General features: G+C 40.3%; 1 protein-coding gene across 2 annotated transcripts in view; it reads left to right on the top strand.

Moving 5' to 3' along the window:
• The window catches only part of PLPP1 (phospholipid phosphatase 1), a 115878-nt gene that overhangs the window by 88058 nt on the left and 12805 nt on the right, over positions 1-15015 (top strand). For both annotated transcript variants that reach the window (XM_017874191.1, XM_017874189.1), the window contains exon 4: positions 10631-10688. In XM_017874191.1, coding sequence (XP_017729680.1) covers positions 10631-10688 — 58 coding nt within the window. The remainder of the gene's footprint in view (positions 1-10630; positions 10689-15015) is intronic.

Genomic DNA, 15015 nt, shown 5'->3' with positions numbered 1-15015 from the left:
AATGTGACTTTTCTGCCTTTGTCTATTGGGTAGTGGCTCACGCCTGTAATCCCAGCACTTTGGGAGGCCAAGGCGGGCAGATCACGAGGTCAGGAGTTTGAGACCAGCCTGACCAACATGGTGAAACCCCGTCTCTACTAAAAATACAGAAAATTAGCCAGGCATGGTGGTGTGCGCCTGTAATCCCAGCTACTCAGGAGGCTGAGGCAGGAGAATCACCTGAACCCAGGAGGCAGAGGTTGCAGTGAGCCGAGATCATGCCACTGCACTCCAGCCTGGGCGACAGAGCAAGACTGTCTCAAAAAAAAAAAAAAAAAGGATTTCTCTAAGTGAATTATTGTGGCACTGTGTTAGTCCTCCTGGTAACATGAGCTGTAGTGACACTGTGTGGTTTTAATCTGAAAGGAACAGGAGGTGACCTGTCTGGCAGCCTCCTATTGGGCTCTAATAATTTTACATCTGTGTGGGCTTTTGCCTTCTCTTGTCATTGGTGGTGTCTCCTTCAACTCAAATCTAAATTTCTGTATTGGCATAATACTAAAAACCCTTTTATTGATGTCTTGAGCCTTATCTTTCTGTTTTACTATCATGCCTGGCTAATTAAAACACATTTTTTTTGTAGGGACAGGGTCTCACTGTGTTGCCCAGGCTGATCTCGAACTCCTGGGCTCAAGTGGTTCTCCTCCCTTGGCCTCCCGAAGCACTGGGATTACAGGTGTGAGCTACTGCACCAGCTAAGGCTTATCTTTCTTGACCCCAGTCACCAAGAGTGATGATTTCATTATCTGCAGGGGAGTCATAAGTGGAGCCTACTGCCAGGTTGTAGTAGATGTTCTTGGCCTTGTTGTTGTCTTTTGGGGTGAGGGCTTAAAGTAGAAGTTTCAGGGTGTCGTTTCCAGTTAGCAATCCTGCCTCTTAAAACAATAACAATGTGCACTTTAGAAAGTGATTTAAAACTGTCTCTTCCTTCTGTATTATTCTGAAAGAATTTACCTTTTAGCAAGGGAGTTGTCGTCTTCAGTGTTTTTACAAAGGGGGTGGGTGGTGGGCAAGGTATTATAGTTGCCTGCAAAGGAGTGACACACAGCATGTCCTTTGTTTGTCCCTTGTTTCCTTTTTAACTGTTGTTTTACTGTTAGGTAAAGTGGCGTTGGTGATTTGGAGTATTTTTTTTTTTTGAGACGGAGTTTCGCTCTTTCGCCGGGGCTGGAGTGCAGTGGCCGGATCTCAGCTCACTGCAAGCTCTGCCTCCCGGGTTTACGCCATTCTCCTGCCTCAGCCTCCCGAGTAGCTGGGACTACCGGCGCCGCCACCTCGCCCGGCTAATTTTTTTGTATTTTTTAGTAGAGACGGGGTTCCACCAGGTTAGCCAGGATGGTCTCAATCTCCTGACCTCGTGATCCACCCGTCTCGGCTTCCCAAAGTGCTGGGATTACAGGCTTGAGCCACCGCGCCCGGCCTGATTTGGAGTATTTTTGTATCAGATCATGAATTTTCCTTAATAACCAAGGAAACTTACGATTTTTCCTTCCCCTGGTTAATAGTTGTATGTGTTTTACCCTTTTTGTAAGCAGACTTTGTCACAGCCTAATGTCTCCTCATCTGTTACAGTAGTCACCAAGTTTCCCTGCTGAGAGTTTGGAAGCATTTCTTTCCCAGTCGTGTTATTTTCAACATATACCCAGTTCTGCTTTCCTTTATCTTAAGATTCTCAGCAACCTCCTATTTTCTAGATTCATTTTTTTTGCAAGATTCTTTCAGAAACAGAAGACACACATTATAACAAGTTTGAAACCCCCTACACACATACCTACTGTGTCCTACATTTTCCCCCTCTTTTTTCATTGTCCATGTTCCTGCTAGTTTCTCTCCTTTAAGGTTCATGACCTAATATCTGTAGATATCAGTCACTTGGCATGTGATTCACAGATGTTAGTAGCTATGGAGTCATATTTGAGGAATTAGTGACTAAAATAGAATAGTCACTTCTGTCTTATTTCAGATAGGTATGTGTCTCTCTGTGTAATGTGGCTTGGTTAAAATTGACCCTATATAATAGAGTAGCTTTAAATGGAAATATATTAAAATAACTGTAAAAATAATTCAAGGAGATGTGACAGGATTTTTGCTGCAAATGAAATAATTTCTCACTTTCTAGGTGGTTCAAGGAAATAAGATGAGTCTATGTAATTTTTTGTTATATTTTAGTTAATTTTGGTGGGGACCGTTTTATATTCCTTTACCATTTATTACCTTCATCTTTGTACTCTTTGGGAGAGATGCCCTGTGTTTCTTGTAGTTCTAGACATTTCTAGAAGTATGATTTCTTTAAAAAGCCTCCGCTTCCTAAACATTCAGTATTTAAGTATATTTATTAGCTCTATTAGTTATAAAAATGGCAGAGTTAATTTACTGAATTTCAAGGTATCAGACATTTGAAGAAACAGTTGAGGAAAATGCCTCATGTTGTAATTTGACTTCCTTTTAAATTATATGTATATTGTATATTTTTATTGGAAACAACATGTGATATTTATAAATACATATATATGTTAAAACATTTTAACTGCAAGATATGAGAACAGGGCTTGAGTCACTGCTGGGTTCTGGGCATGAGTTTGTAGGCGGGAGCTTCATTTATATTCAGAGTAGTGGCACTTTTAGCCAAGAAACTTGGGGAAACTTTTAGGAAGAGGAATGTAGACTCTGTGTGTGTATTTGGTGGGGAAGAGATTTGTAAGAAATCTGTAGCAGGCATGTCAGATATTTTGACAACCATTACTTTAAAATATTTTCACATATATATTATCCTTGTTATATCAAGTTGTGTTTCCAGTATTATCACTGTGTAATGTGAAAGTTTAGTTTAACCCCGATTTGATACCTTTCCCCAGAGCTGCTAATAGTTTGTATGGATTAAATAAATAACATTTAAAATATGTCTTGGAGACACAGCTTGTATCAGTTCACATAGAGCTATTCATTTTAGTTAATACGTTGTACAGTCAGTCCTCCATATCTGTGGATTCGACTAACTGTGGATTGAAAATATTTGTGAAAAAAATTGCACCTGTACTGAACATATATAGACTTTTTTTCTTGCCATTATTCCCTAAACAATATAGTAGGACAACTATTTACATAGCATTTCCATTGTATTAAGTATTAGAGGTAATCTAGAGATGATTTAAAGTATATGGGATAATGTGTGTAGGTTATATGCAAATACTGTGTCATTTTATATCAGGGAGTTGAGCATCCATGGATTTTGGTGTCCTTGGAAGGTCACAGGAACCAGTTCCCCACAGATACCTTGGGATGACAGTATTCAGAATAGTGCTAGTAGAATTGGCCAGGTGTGGAGGCCAACACTCTGGGAGGCTGAGGTGGGTGGATCACCTGAGGTCAGGAGTTTGAGACCAGCCTGGCCAACATAGTGAAACCCCATCTCTACAAAAAATACAAAAATTAGCTGGGTGTGGTGGCGCATGCCTGTAATCCTAGCTACTTGGGAGGCTGAGGCAGGAGAATCGCTTGAACCCAGGAGGCGGAGGTTGTGGTGAGCCAGGATTGTACCATGGCATCCAGCCTGGGTGACAGTGCAAGACTCTGTCTCAAAAAAAAAAAAAAAAAAAAAATTGATGCTAGACTCTTCCTTGGGTCCTTGAGTTTCCGGCAGTGTTACAGCACATGTTTGCATTTCCCTAGGAGACATACCTCAAAGTGGAATTACTGGGTCACATAATAAGTGTTTCACATGTTGATAGTTATATCCAAACCATCCTCCAGAAAGTGTGCAATATGAGAGTGCTCATTTTCTCATTCATCACCTACTTGATTCCTCAAGTATCTTAGATGTGAGATTCTTGTAGATGATCATCTGCTATCTCATTGCCAAATCATTTAGCACAGTTATCGATTGTCAAAATCTTTCTGAAATTAGCTATGACTAATATACTTGGGAAAAGTTTATGTTCATTAAGAGGTCACTGCTCATGTATCCATTTGTAGCATTTGTATAGGACATTTTAACTTTTTTATAGGATCTAGTCCATGTTTAAAAATTATCACAGAGGGGAACTTATGGTATACTTCAGGTTAATCTGCTGTTACATAAACTTTATAATCAGGTAATAACATTTGAGAAAATACCTCATGTTATGGTTTGATTTCCTTTCTTTTTGCCTTTAGAGTGTACAAAAAAGACAAATTGGTATTCATTTAAAATGATTATTTACTGCACTCTAGCCTGAGTTACAGAGCGAGAGCCTGTCTCTAAAGAAGAAAAAGACAATGTTTACATTGGCAACATGTATTTCTTCATGGATTAAGTCAAATTTCTTCTTCTTCTTCATATATTTACTTCACACATTTTGCCACATGTAAACTGTTTTTTGTGATGGAACTCCCCTGCCTGGAGATGGCAGGATTAAAGTTCCTCCTGGGTCTGTCTACCATTGACAAGAGTGAAATCATGGCACAGAAAGGAAGAGTTGGGAAGACTCAGATTTGAGCCACAAAGAGATGTAACTTTATGAGCAAGTTACTGAACCTGAGAATCATTGTCTCTGTGTGAGCACGAGAGTTTTTGTGAAAAGTAGAAACACTGTGTATTAAGTACCTGAACATACTAAGTAACTTGTAACAATTATAAGTCTTTCAACAACCTTTCTGCCCTACAATGCTTTGGGAATCAATTTCAGGATGATTTTTAGGGGAAAAAGAAAATTCTATTCGTAGCAGAAGCAACTTTGGCATACCTGGGGGAAGTGGTGGTATAGTAATAATCTGAAACATTTTGAGCATTGGGCACTGTATAATTAAAAACAAACTGCTGTTGCTGATCCATTGTGTCTCTTAGTAAAGTGATTGATTTTAGATAGCATTTCATTAGTTCTAAGTTTTCTTTTTAAAAAAGCTTGCTTCTATGTCTGGCAACATGGAGGATTAGAAGTGCCTACTGGTAACAGTTCAGCTAAACATGCTAGATGATACATTACACACACACTTGTGCATACTATATCTTATATATACACATCTTGAAACACATATAAGTGTTTTTAGTAAATAGTTTAGCTGGTGGGAGAGTAAAGGGATTTTTCTGAGGCCTGCGTCAGTTAGTGCTGTAGATCCAGTGTGGTCTTTGAAAGTATCTGCCGGTTCCTGGTGGCATAGACCCTGAGTTTTGATAGGCAGTGAACATGGGGCACAGATATAAAGGCTGAGGCCGGGGAAGAGGACAATAAGAGACATGTGGAGAGTGTAAGAACTCCAGAAGAGGGGCAGCATCCTCCCCGTGGGAGCTATTAAAAAGAATTCTTAAACACAGGACCACACTCACACTGGTCTGGAGCTAGAATTCATACTATTTGGTTTAGGAAGGAAAAGGAAAAAAAAGCTTGAAGTTTAAAGTGTATTGGTAGTGAACCCAGCGTAAGTGAACACATATCTTTTCTGGAAGAACTCTCCTTAAACCAAGGCTCAAAGATTCCCCTCAGATAGAGTGCCAGCGACATGACCTCATTCTAGTGTAAATGGACTCAGTGGAAACAAGCTACCCTAAGTGACAGTCAGCAAATACAACAAATTACATAAACTCTCAGAGATTACAGATACTAGAATTACCCGGTGTAGACTAAAATAAGAGGAGATAGAAAATATGATGTGGGATGAAGAGAATCAAAGCTGGCCAAGCAGGTTTGGAACCAAAGGGATCTGTAAATGATACATATATGGTAATTTAAAATTTACAGTGTAACATATTAAGCAGATTAGATACAGTGAAAGGGATGACAAAATGAAAGATATACCTAAAGAGACCTAGATGAAAAATAGAGAAGAAAAGGTAAGAGATGTGGAGGAATAGAATGCAAAGGTCTTACATGTTGAATCAGCATCCCATAGAAGGGTACTAGGATGGAGGATGCCCAGTATGCAAAGGTAATGGTTGAGGACTTCTACAAATTGATGAGTCGTCAGATAGAAGAAGCCAACGAATACTAAACTGGAGCAATAAAAAGCAATCCTAGTACTAGACACAAGGCAGTAAAACTAGAATATTGATTTATGGGGGCAGGAGGAGAGGAAGCAGTTACAGAAAAAAGACAGATAACCCAGAAAGAACTGGCTGACAGATGGCTTGTATTTTAACAGCAAAAGCAGAAGCCAGAAGATAGTGCAATGATAGCCTCAAAGCGATGAGAAAAAAAGTCATCAATTTAGAATTCTGTACTCAGGAAAACCATCATTCAAGAATGAATGTAGGCCGGGCACGGTGGCTCATGTCTGTAATCCCAGCACTTTGGGAGGCTGAGGCAGGCAGGTCACTTGAGGTCAGGAGTTCGAGGCCACCCTGGGCAACATGGTGAAACCCTATCTCTACTAAAAATACAAAAATTAGGCGTGGTGGCGCACGCCTGTCATCCCTGCTACTTGGGAGGCTGCGGCAGGAGAATTGCTTGAATCCATGAGGCGGAGGTTGTAGTGAGCTGAAATCGGGCCACTGAACTCCAGCCTGGGTGACAGAGTGAGACTCTGTCTCAACTGAAAAAAAAAAGAGTGAATGCAAAATAAAGATATTTCAAATGAAAACAGCTAAAGGTGTATCTGTTTTGTGCTTTTTAACTTTGGAGAGTAGGGAGGAGGAAAGGAAGAACGTTGGGTGGTGGGAAGAGATCAGAGATGATCAGCTGGGTTCTTTGTGATTTAACCTCCTTCTGAGCCCCAAAATACTAAATTAAGAAATGCTTTATATGAGTTGATTGCTTTTGATGCTGATGAAGGCTGGATTTGATTGTGTCTTTGTGATTTATGGTAGGCTGAACATGGATGTGGATGTTGGAGCACAGAGGTAGAAGAATGCTCAGTTGGGGAGGGAACTCACATGCATGGAGGCAGGCGGGTGCAGGCAGATGGCTATGAATGCTCTCAATGCCATGATATTGGGGATCAGGCCAAGTTTAATCAGCTCTGAGAAAGGGGTGCCCTGGCTGACAAATGTGAGGAAAAAAACATCTTAAAGTTGCCATTTGAAATAGAATCCCACGCCAGGGGCTGTGGCTCACGCCTGTAATCCCAGCACTTTGGGAGGCCAAGGTGGGCAGATCACCTAAGTTCAGGAGTTCGAGACCAGCCTGGCCAACAGGGCAAAACCCCATCTCTACTAAAAATACAAAAATTAGCCGGGCGTGGTGGTACACACCTGTAGTCCCAGCTACTCAGGAGGGTGAGACAGGAGAATTGCTTGAACCCAGGAGGCAGAGGTGGCCGTGAGCCAAATCGCGCCACTGCACTCTAGCCTGGGCGACAGAGCGAGACTCCATCACACACACACACACACACGCACACACACACACATACATGCACAAATATAATCCCATTCATAGCTATGTAGTCAAAATCAGTGTACTTAATAACTGAAGCTTGCTTATTGTTCAGTAGACTACCACTCAGAGTCAGTAAAAACAGCAGCATTTCAAAATACATTTTTCTCTCCATAAATTTTCTTCCTGAGAAGATTTTCCTAAGATTTGGTTGGAAAGCTGGCTCACATTTTTACTGTACTGTACTTGCCTTCATCAGAGAGGCTATAACGAAGTGAGATGTTAGTCTAGGATTGGTTAAAATCTAGAATTGGTTAAAATCTAAGGGCAGGGTTCTTAGGCCAGGGCCGTAGTCTTAAACATTTCAGTGAAGTCACTATGATGAAAACAAACTGCATTTGGGGCCGGGCACGGTGGCTCACGCTTGTAATCCTAGCACTTCGGGAGGCCAAGGGCGACAGATCACATGAGGTTAGGAGTTCCAGACCAGCCTGGCCAATGTGTTAAAACCTCATCTCTACTAAAAGTACAAAAATTAGCTGGTGTGGTGGTGTAAGCCTGTAATCCCTGCTGTTAGGGATGCTGAGGCAGGAGAATCGCTTGAACCCAGGAGGCGGAGGTTGCAGTGAGCCAAGATTGCACCACTCCACTCCAGTCTGGGCAACATAGTGAGACTCCGTCTCAAAAAAAAAAAAAAAAAAAAAAAACCATTTGGGCTACTCCTTGGGATTTATTAGATGACCCATACAGACATTTAGTCCATTTGTGAATTCTGGCCATAATAAGATATCTGTAAGAGTTGTATCTCCTAGAGACTCCAATAAAGAGTTAGATTTATATGGAATATGAATAATTTGAATTTCCATTTTTTTCATGCTTTATTCTGTTTCAGCTCTTTCAGCTGTTTTTGGGTAGCTCGTCTGGTTTCGGGGTACTTGACTTCAGTTCTCTTTGCGAAGTGATCTCTAGCTAATTCATTATGCAGAAGGTATAGGGGTGAGTCCTTGCTATTTTGTACTTAATTATTTTTTTTTCATCTTTCCCTTGCGGTACTGTATCTATGGCGCCAGAATAAATTTCTATCACCTATACTTTTATATTTGTAAATGGTTTAATATGAAAATGTTAGTTTGGTAGTAGTATTGGTAGTAACATGAATAAATTCTCCTATGCATAAGCCTAAATCAGACCGAAAACTTCACCGATACTTAACAGTTCAATTCTAATAATCACAACCAAGCCAGTATTACATAAACTGTTAACCCAACACAGGCATGCTTCCAAGGAAAGGTTAATAGAAATTAAAGAGCATATTATGATCTGTTTGGTAAATTACTATGGATAAAGACGCAGCCATTGAGATTGAATAGAATTACCTCTTTGTTTTTAATCCCTGTCAAAGTCATAGACAGACTTCTTCACAAATTCTATACTGAATAAAATATGTTTTTGTATTCAGTGTAAAAAATGGAACCCAACGAATGAAATCACTCTATGGCTGATTCAGAGCTGTTTAAAACGATTACATTAGTTTGCAGTTCATGATTTTGTAGCACAGTGTAAAGGATTTAGTGAAACCTCACTTGCTTGGCTTTCAGAATATTTCTGTGATTATGGTTATGTTGGCTTGGTGGGCTTTGACAGTCCTTGAAATTGGCTTTTAACTTGTATGCTCGTCAATAAAACATTGAAACTATAAAATGTGCAGAGCTCTGCTCTAATTATCTGATTTAAAATTACTATTCATATTGATCCATTTTGTGTGGTCAAATAGCAAGGTTAAAAAGTGATTTATTTTTTCCTCCTTTACATAGACTAAACCCAGAATAATTATTGGGTTTAATTACATAATCCCTGGTTGGCACAGGAAGTTACAGAATTCTCTTTCTTAGGCATGTATCTGATTACAAAAAGACAATCAAAATTCTTGGTAGAATCATATATATATATATATGGGTGTGTATATATATGTGTCTATATATACGTATATATATGTGTGTGTGTGTGTGTATATATATATTTAAAGTAATCCTTTCTATCCCACCCACCGGCAGCTGCCAAACATACACACGTGACTTTCTAGTATGTGTGTTAGGAGGTTTTTCTCCTGTCTGAATTCAGGGAACCAGCATCTCCCTTAAATTCCTTTTGAACAAGGCAGAATGTAATAAGTAAATTACTTAAGAGCTTGTCTCTCTTGTTTTTGTTCTTATTCTTACGTAGGGAGAAGTGGTGGGGAGATGCATTCTAGTTATTTGCATGAGCATCTTTTCGTGGCATTACTTTCACTGTGCCTGATGTGCTTGCCTCTTCTGCATCAGTGGCTCATTCTGTATAAGCAAAACTTAGATCTTGAATGTTAGTGAGCTCTATTTTTCTTTTCTCGGAAGTGCCATAAAATTAAGTTTTGGAAGCATTCTGTCATTTTTAGGTGGGGAAGATGATACTTAGATGTTTATAGACTCTAATATTGAAAGAAACAAAAGCACTGAATTTGGTGGGAAATGCAAGGCAAGATGTGTGCCCATTTAAAACACTAAATTTTTTTCTTCTTTTTTTTTTTTTGAGATGGCATCTCCCTCTGTCACCCAGGCTGGAGTGCAGTGGTGTGATCTCAGCTCACTGCAGCCTCCGCCTCCTGGGTTCAAGCAATTCTCCTGCTTCAGCCTCCCGAGTAGCTGGGACTATAGGCGTGCACCGCCACGCCTGGCTAATTTTCGTATTTTTAGTAGAGATGGGGTTTCACCATGTTGGCCAGGATGGTCTTGATCTCCTGACCTTGTGATCCGCCTGCCTCGGCCTCTTGAAGTGCTGGGATTACAGGAGTGAGCCAGTGCGCCAGGCCAAAATATTAAAATATTAATATGGATGGAAAAAAGCAATCAACTTCTGAGTGTTCCCAAGGAGGTATTACATTATTCAGGGACTAATCCTGCAAGTGGAAAATAAAACTTAAATCATGGTCACATAAGTGTGTATGTGATAAAGTCAAGGCAATTTATGCCAGTTATAACTTGCCAAGTATCATTCTTCTAACATCTTAGAAATGCTTGGCAAGTTTATTCTCATGACACATTACCCATCCTGAAAGTTTCAATAAAATGATACTGTATAGAAATCTGACCTCAGGTCCTTCTAGCACTCTTTAGTGTTCCTGTCCTAATTGTCCCCTTACCCTACCCTTCTAATTTCTCAAGCTGGAGGGAGGCAGTTGTGTACACTCTGAAGCTAAGGAGCAGATTTATGAAATCAAGAATACTTTTGGCTCCTAAGAGAGAAAAGTAACATTTGTCTTCTTTTTCTTCTAGGTTGTCCTTCTACTCAGGCCACTCTTCGTTCTCCATGTACTGCATGCTGTTTGTGGCAGTAAGTACTCTGTGTCTGTTGACGTTAGGTTATGTGCTGCGTGGAATTAATGTGCTCAGTATCAGTGTCCTCTCCTGTCCTAATAGCCAGTGGCAAAAAGTGAAACAGATAATCTGGAAATCTGTAAGTTTCATGCTAAGAATTAGTTGATGTGTGCCCTTGCTTTGGGACATTTCCTGAAGTGGTTTTCTGGAACACACAGCTTCTGTGTTAATCACAGCGAGTAACTAATCTGAAGGACTGGGCCAATGGGCTGCTGTTGCTTGTTAACCTCCTTCCTAACTGGGAGCCACTCTTCTCATCTCAGTGTGGGTGAACAGCAGCAGAGCTTCTTTCCTCCTGGGCTCTGCTGTGGTGAGGAGTGTTAGTTTTGATCATTGTAAGTGAAGGCAGCTGTCTTTGTTCCTATTTGAGCAGATTTTATTTTCCTCCCATTTTCTAAAACATTCCCAGACTGCTCTGCAAGGGACCAGAAAGGTTTCAACTTCTGGGAAAGGCAGTTGCCACTTCTGGAGCCTGTCATCTATACAACTTCCAGGTCCAGTTCTGATGCCAGCCTGTAGAGCAGCAGCATAGCGATTTGCACTTGCATCATACAAAGCTGGCAGTGAGGACTTAGGAAGATTTGCACCCACATTTTGCATATCAAACTAGAGATGAATATGTAGCTTTTTGAGAGTAACTAATGCAAGACCAGGCTTCAGGACACATTCAATGGATTTTTAAAGGTCAATTTTAGTTGTTTTTTTTTAATAATGTTCTCTTTACATATAAAGTATTAATAAAATACTGTATATTTGGGTGTATTAATATGTCCTGCATTATCAATATTTTGGAGGAAAGGAGAGGAGGGGAGAAAATCTGTACCCTAACAGATCAGCTATAATTTTGTCTTAATTTTCTTTATAAGTGGATTTTTATACAGTTATCTTCTGTGTAAATTTGTCATTTCCTTTTGTTTTTTTTTTCCTTTTGTAAATTTGTTTTTCCCTTTGATCACATTAAGTGCTGTATGCTAATTTAATGCTTAGATTTAAAATGCACGATATGTAACGTTGAGGGTAAACTAATGGGAATTAGTGTCAGAGATAATTTAAAATGTTTTACTAGAATCTTGCTTTTATTTGAAAAACCAAATTCCAAACATTAAAAGAATATATAAATTGTAGATGTGTTATATAAAATTCAAATTCAGAACTTCAAGCCATTACAACAGCTAATTTTCAAAGCTTTTATCTTACATTAATTAAATTTTGTGGGGAAGCACAGAGTATGATTCAGCAGAATTTAGGGCTTCCTTTTTAAGACAGACACTCAAATGTTTCTGCAGATGGGGCATGGAAAATGTGACTTATCTGAAGGTAGTTAGCAGCAAATACTATTCTGATCTTTTATCTTCTGTTCATTTATCTTATTAGAAAAAAATCAGCATTCTTTCTTAAGCGAGACAATATATTTTTTTCTTTTTAATTAGAGCATGAGGACCAGGGGAGACCTGGAAGGTTGGGCAATAGCTAGAGCTGCTACTATCCTGAGAGCTCTTCCCAGAACATGGGCCTGTGACTACACCGAAGGACATCTGAATGCGTGGGCGTGCTTTGTACGCCCCGGGCTAGACTTCACTAGGTCTAGCTTTTGTCTCACTAGCTTTTGTGGTTTTTCGTTCACCCGTGTGTGTTAGTGTCCAAGTCCTTCTTTATGAGAGACCTGGGAATCTGAGTTTTGATTGATCTTGATGATGATCTGCATTTTACACTCCTTTTGTTTTTGACTAAATTTCCATGAAAAGATGAGGGATGATTGCCAGTGTTTTACAAGTGAGGGAATAGGCACCTTGGGATGGGGCTGCTGAGTTCTGTGAGCTCTGTGGGGTCTCTTGATAGTCAGGATCCCATGCTGTATTGATTGATTGATTACTTGGTCTGAACCCTAGTCCATTTATTTTGAAGGTTAGTTGATGCAGATCTCTGGAAGTAAAATGGCATTCTGGAAGTGACTGACATATAACTTTGACCCACTGTTTGTAATTTTAAAGAAAATTCTCAGATATAACATATTCCATATTTTATCATTTTCTGCTCTTCTTCCTTCACCCTTCTCAGAACACCGGTTACGTGTGTATAATTGGTCAAATAGAAACTTGTACTGAGGGCTGTTTTGTGAAAGATTAAAATTACTATAGAGAGGATGACATTGATATATAGAGGGCCTCAGTGGCAGGCCTGCTCAGTGGACATGCAGCCACATATGAAGGATGTCAACTTGGGAAAGTGACGTCAACCATAGTGTGGTAATTGGGTCAGTATGAGCCAACTGTGTTAAAACAACTTTAGATAAATTTAAGGGTTTCATTGGGCAAGGAAGAAACGACTCTCAAGTTGGGGAGCCCTCAGAATCACAGCAGATTCAGAATGACTCTACTGCTTCTAAGTGGTCAGGGAGAATTTATGGACAGAAAAAGGAAAGTGAGTACAGAAAACGGAAGCGAGGTGCAGAAACTGCCAGATTGGTTACAGTTTGGCCTGGGAGCCTTATTTGAGCGTGGTTTGAATGGCTGTGAGTGGTTGAAATATGGCTGCCGGGACTGGCTGGGACTCAGCTATTGTTACAGAAGCACATTCCTGAGTCAGGCTTGCAGTTTGCTTACTTACCAAATTAAGCTGTTCTTTGTACAGAAGAACTCAAGTATGTGAGCAGGGGGTTTTCAGGCCAGATTTTAGTTTGATTTAACAGATGTAAAGTTATAATGTCAAAAAAAGAAGCCTAGATAAATAGATTTGTTGTAGACCAAGACCTTTCTGGAGAAGAAAGCAGGTCAGAGCAACCATGCACTGCATTTTACTGACTCTAGGTAGTGGAAATATTTGCTTGATGTGGATGTAGGCCCCAGCTTTTATTTCAGCCCTGAATACACAGATCCTTGCTTTTCACATTTATGTACAACCTTTTGTTTTTTTTTTTCATAAGACGGAGTCTTGCTCTGTCACCCAGGCTGGAGTGCAGTGGTGCGATCTTGGCTCACTGCAAGCTCCGGCTCCTGGGTTCACGCCATTCTCCTGCCTCAGCCTCCCGAGTAGCTGGGACTACAGGCGCCCGCCACCATGTCCGGCTAATTTTTTGTATTTTTAGTAGAGACAGGGTTTTACCATGTTAGCCAGGATGGTCCCGATCTCCTGACCTCATGATCCACCCGCCTCGGGCTCCTAAAGTGCTGGCATGAGCCACCATGCCCGGCCTGTGTACAACATTTAACCTCTAAGCCCCACTCCTGAATTCTTTGGGCAATGACTCATCTTGTTTCTCCGGGCATCTTGGCATGATGAGTCAGTCTCAGATTTGGGTAGAGATATAGTCAATTTAAATCCTCTCTGAGGATAGCCAAAACTTCCCTGTCAATTCCTGACACCCAGAAATTAACTTTAGTTAAAAATGGCTCTTAAAACACCCTGACCATTGTTCTTCTCTAGCAGCCAGTGCAGCCCTGCACACTTAACTGTACCAAAAGAGAGTCAGCATCAGTGAAAACCTCCCAGGCCTGCGGGAGCTTAGGGCAGGGCTGCTTTGCACATAGCCAGTTTATATGCTTAGTGACTCCCCGTGAAGTTGGCTGAATGCCGGAGATTCCAAATTTATTTGATTATTCAGAACAGCCATGGTATGAGTCTGTATTTTCTTTCAATACAATGAGGAGTGCTAAAATACTTTTCCTGAGACCATTCTATTTAGGCTGTAACCCCAGATTGTTTATATCACTGCCTGTTAATGAAATTCCTGTATCTGTGTTTCAGCCAGACTCTACTCCCTCCCACAAAATGCCTCTTATCTGGGCCTTGCCTCCTGCCCTGTGTTTAGACAGTGCTGCCCACCTATCTAAATCCACTCAGACTCTTTCATACTATCCACTTTCCTTAAGATTCATATAATCCCTCATTTAGCATTCACTGTGTACTACCTAGCATTGGTGATATTTCGTGATGTTTTCCAAACTTGATTATTGCTGAACATTGGGCAAATGATGAACAACTCATGGCCCATAGCCTACGCAAATCTTGCCTGATTTTGAGGTGGGATTCAAGATCTAAATTTAGTGCCTCAGTGAATCCTAAAAATGGTGAAATTAAAACCCAAAGAAGACTAAACTGAGGCTTGCTTTCCAGTGTTCTTCTGGCCAGATCTGTCATCAAATGTAGGTGGAGCAATCAATTTGGCTTGCCTGGCTGGTCATAAAAGCACTATTTCAAAATAAGTAGACGAAGGTATATGTCTTTGTGTTGAGTCTGCTGTTGTTAGTCTAGTTCTGGGGTTAGCTTTTTTTTTTTTTTTTTTT

The sequence above is a fragment of the Rhinopithecus bieti genome, unplaced genomic scaffold, assembly GCF_001698545.2.
Source record: "Rhinopithecus bieti isolate Rb0 unplaced genomic scaffold, ASM169854v2 scaffold_6513, whole genome shotgun sequence".
Classification (NCBI taxonomy): Eukaryota; Metazoa; Chordata; class Mammalia; order Primates; family Cercopithecidae; genus Rhinopithecus; species Rhinopithecus bieti.
This window is presented reverse-complemented; position numbering and strand designations above follow the sequence as displayed.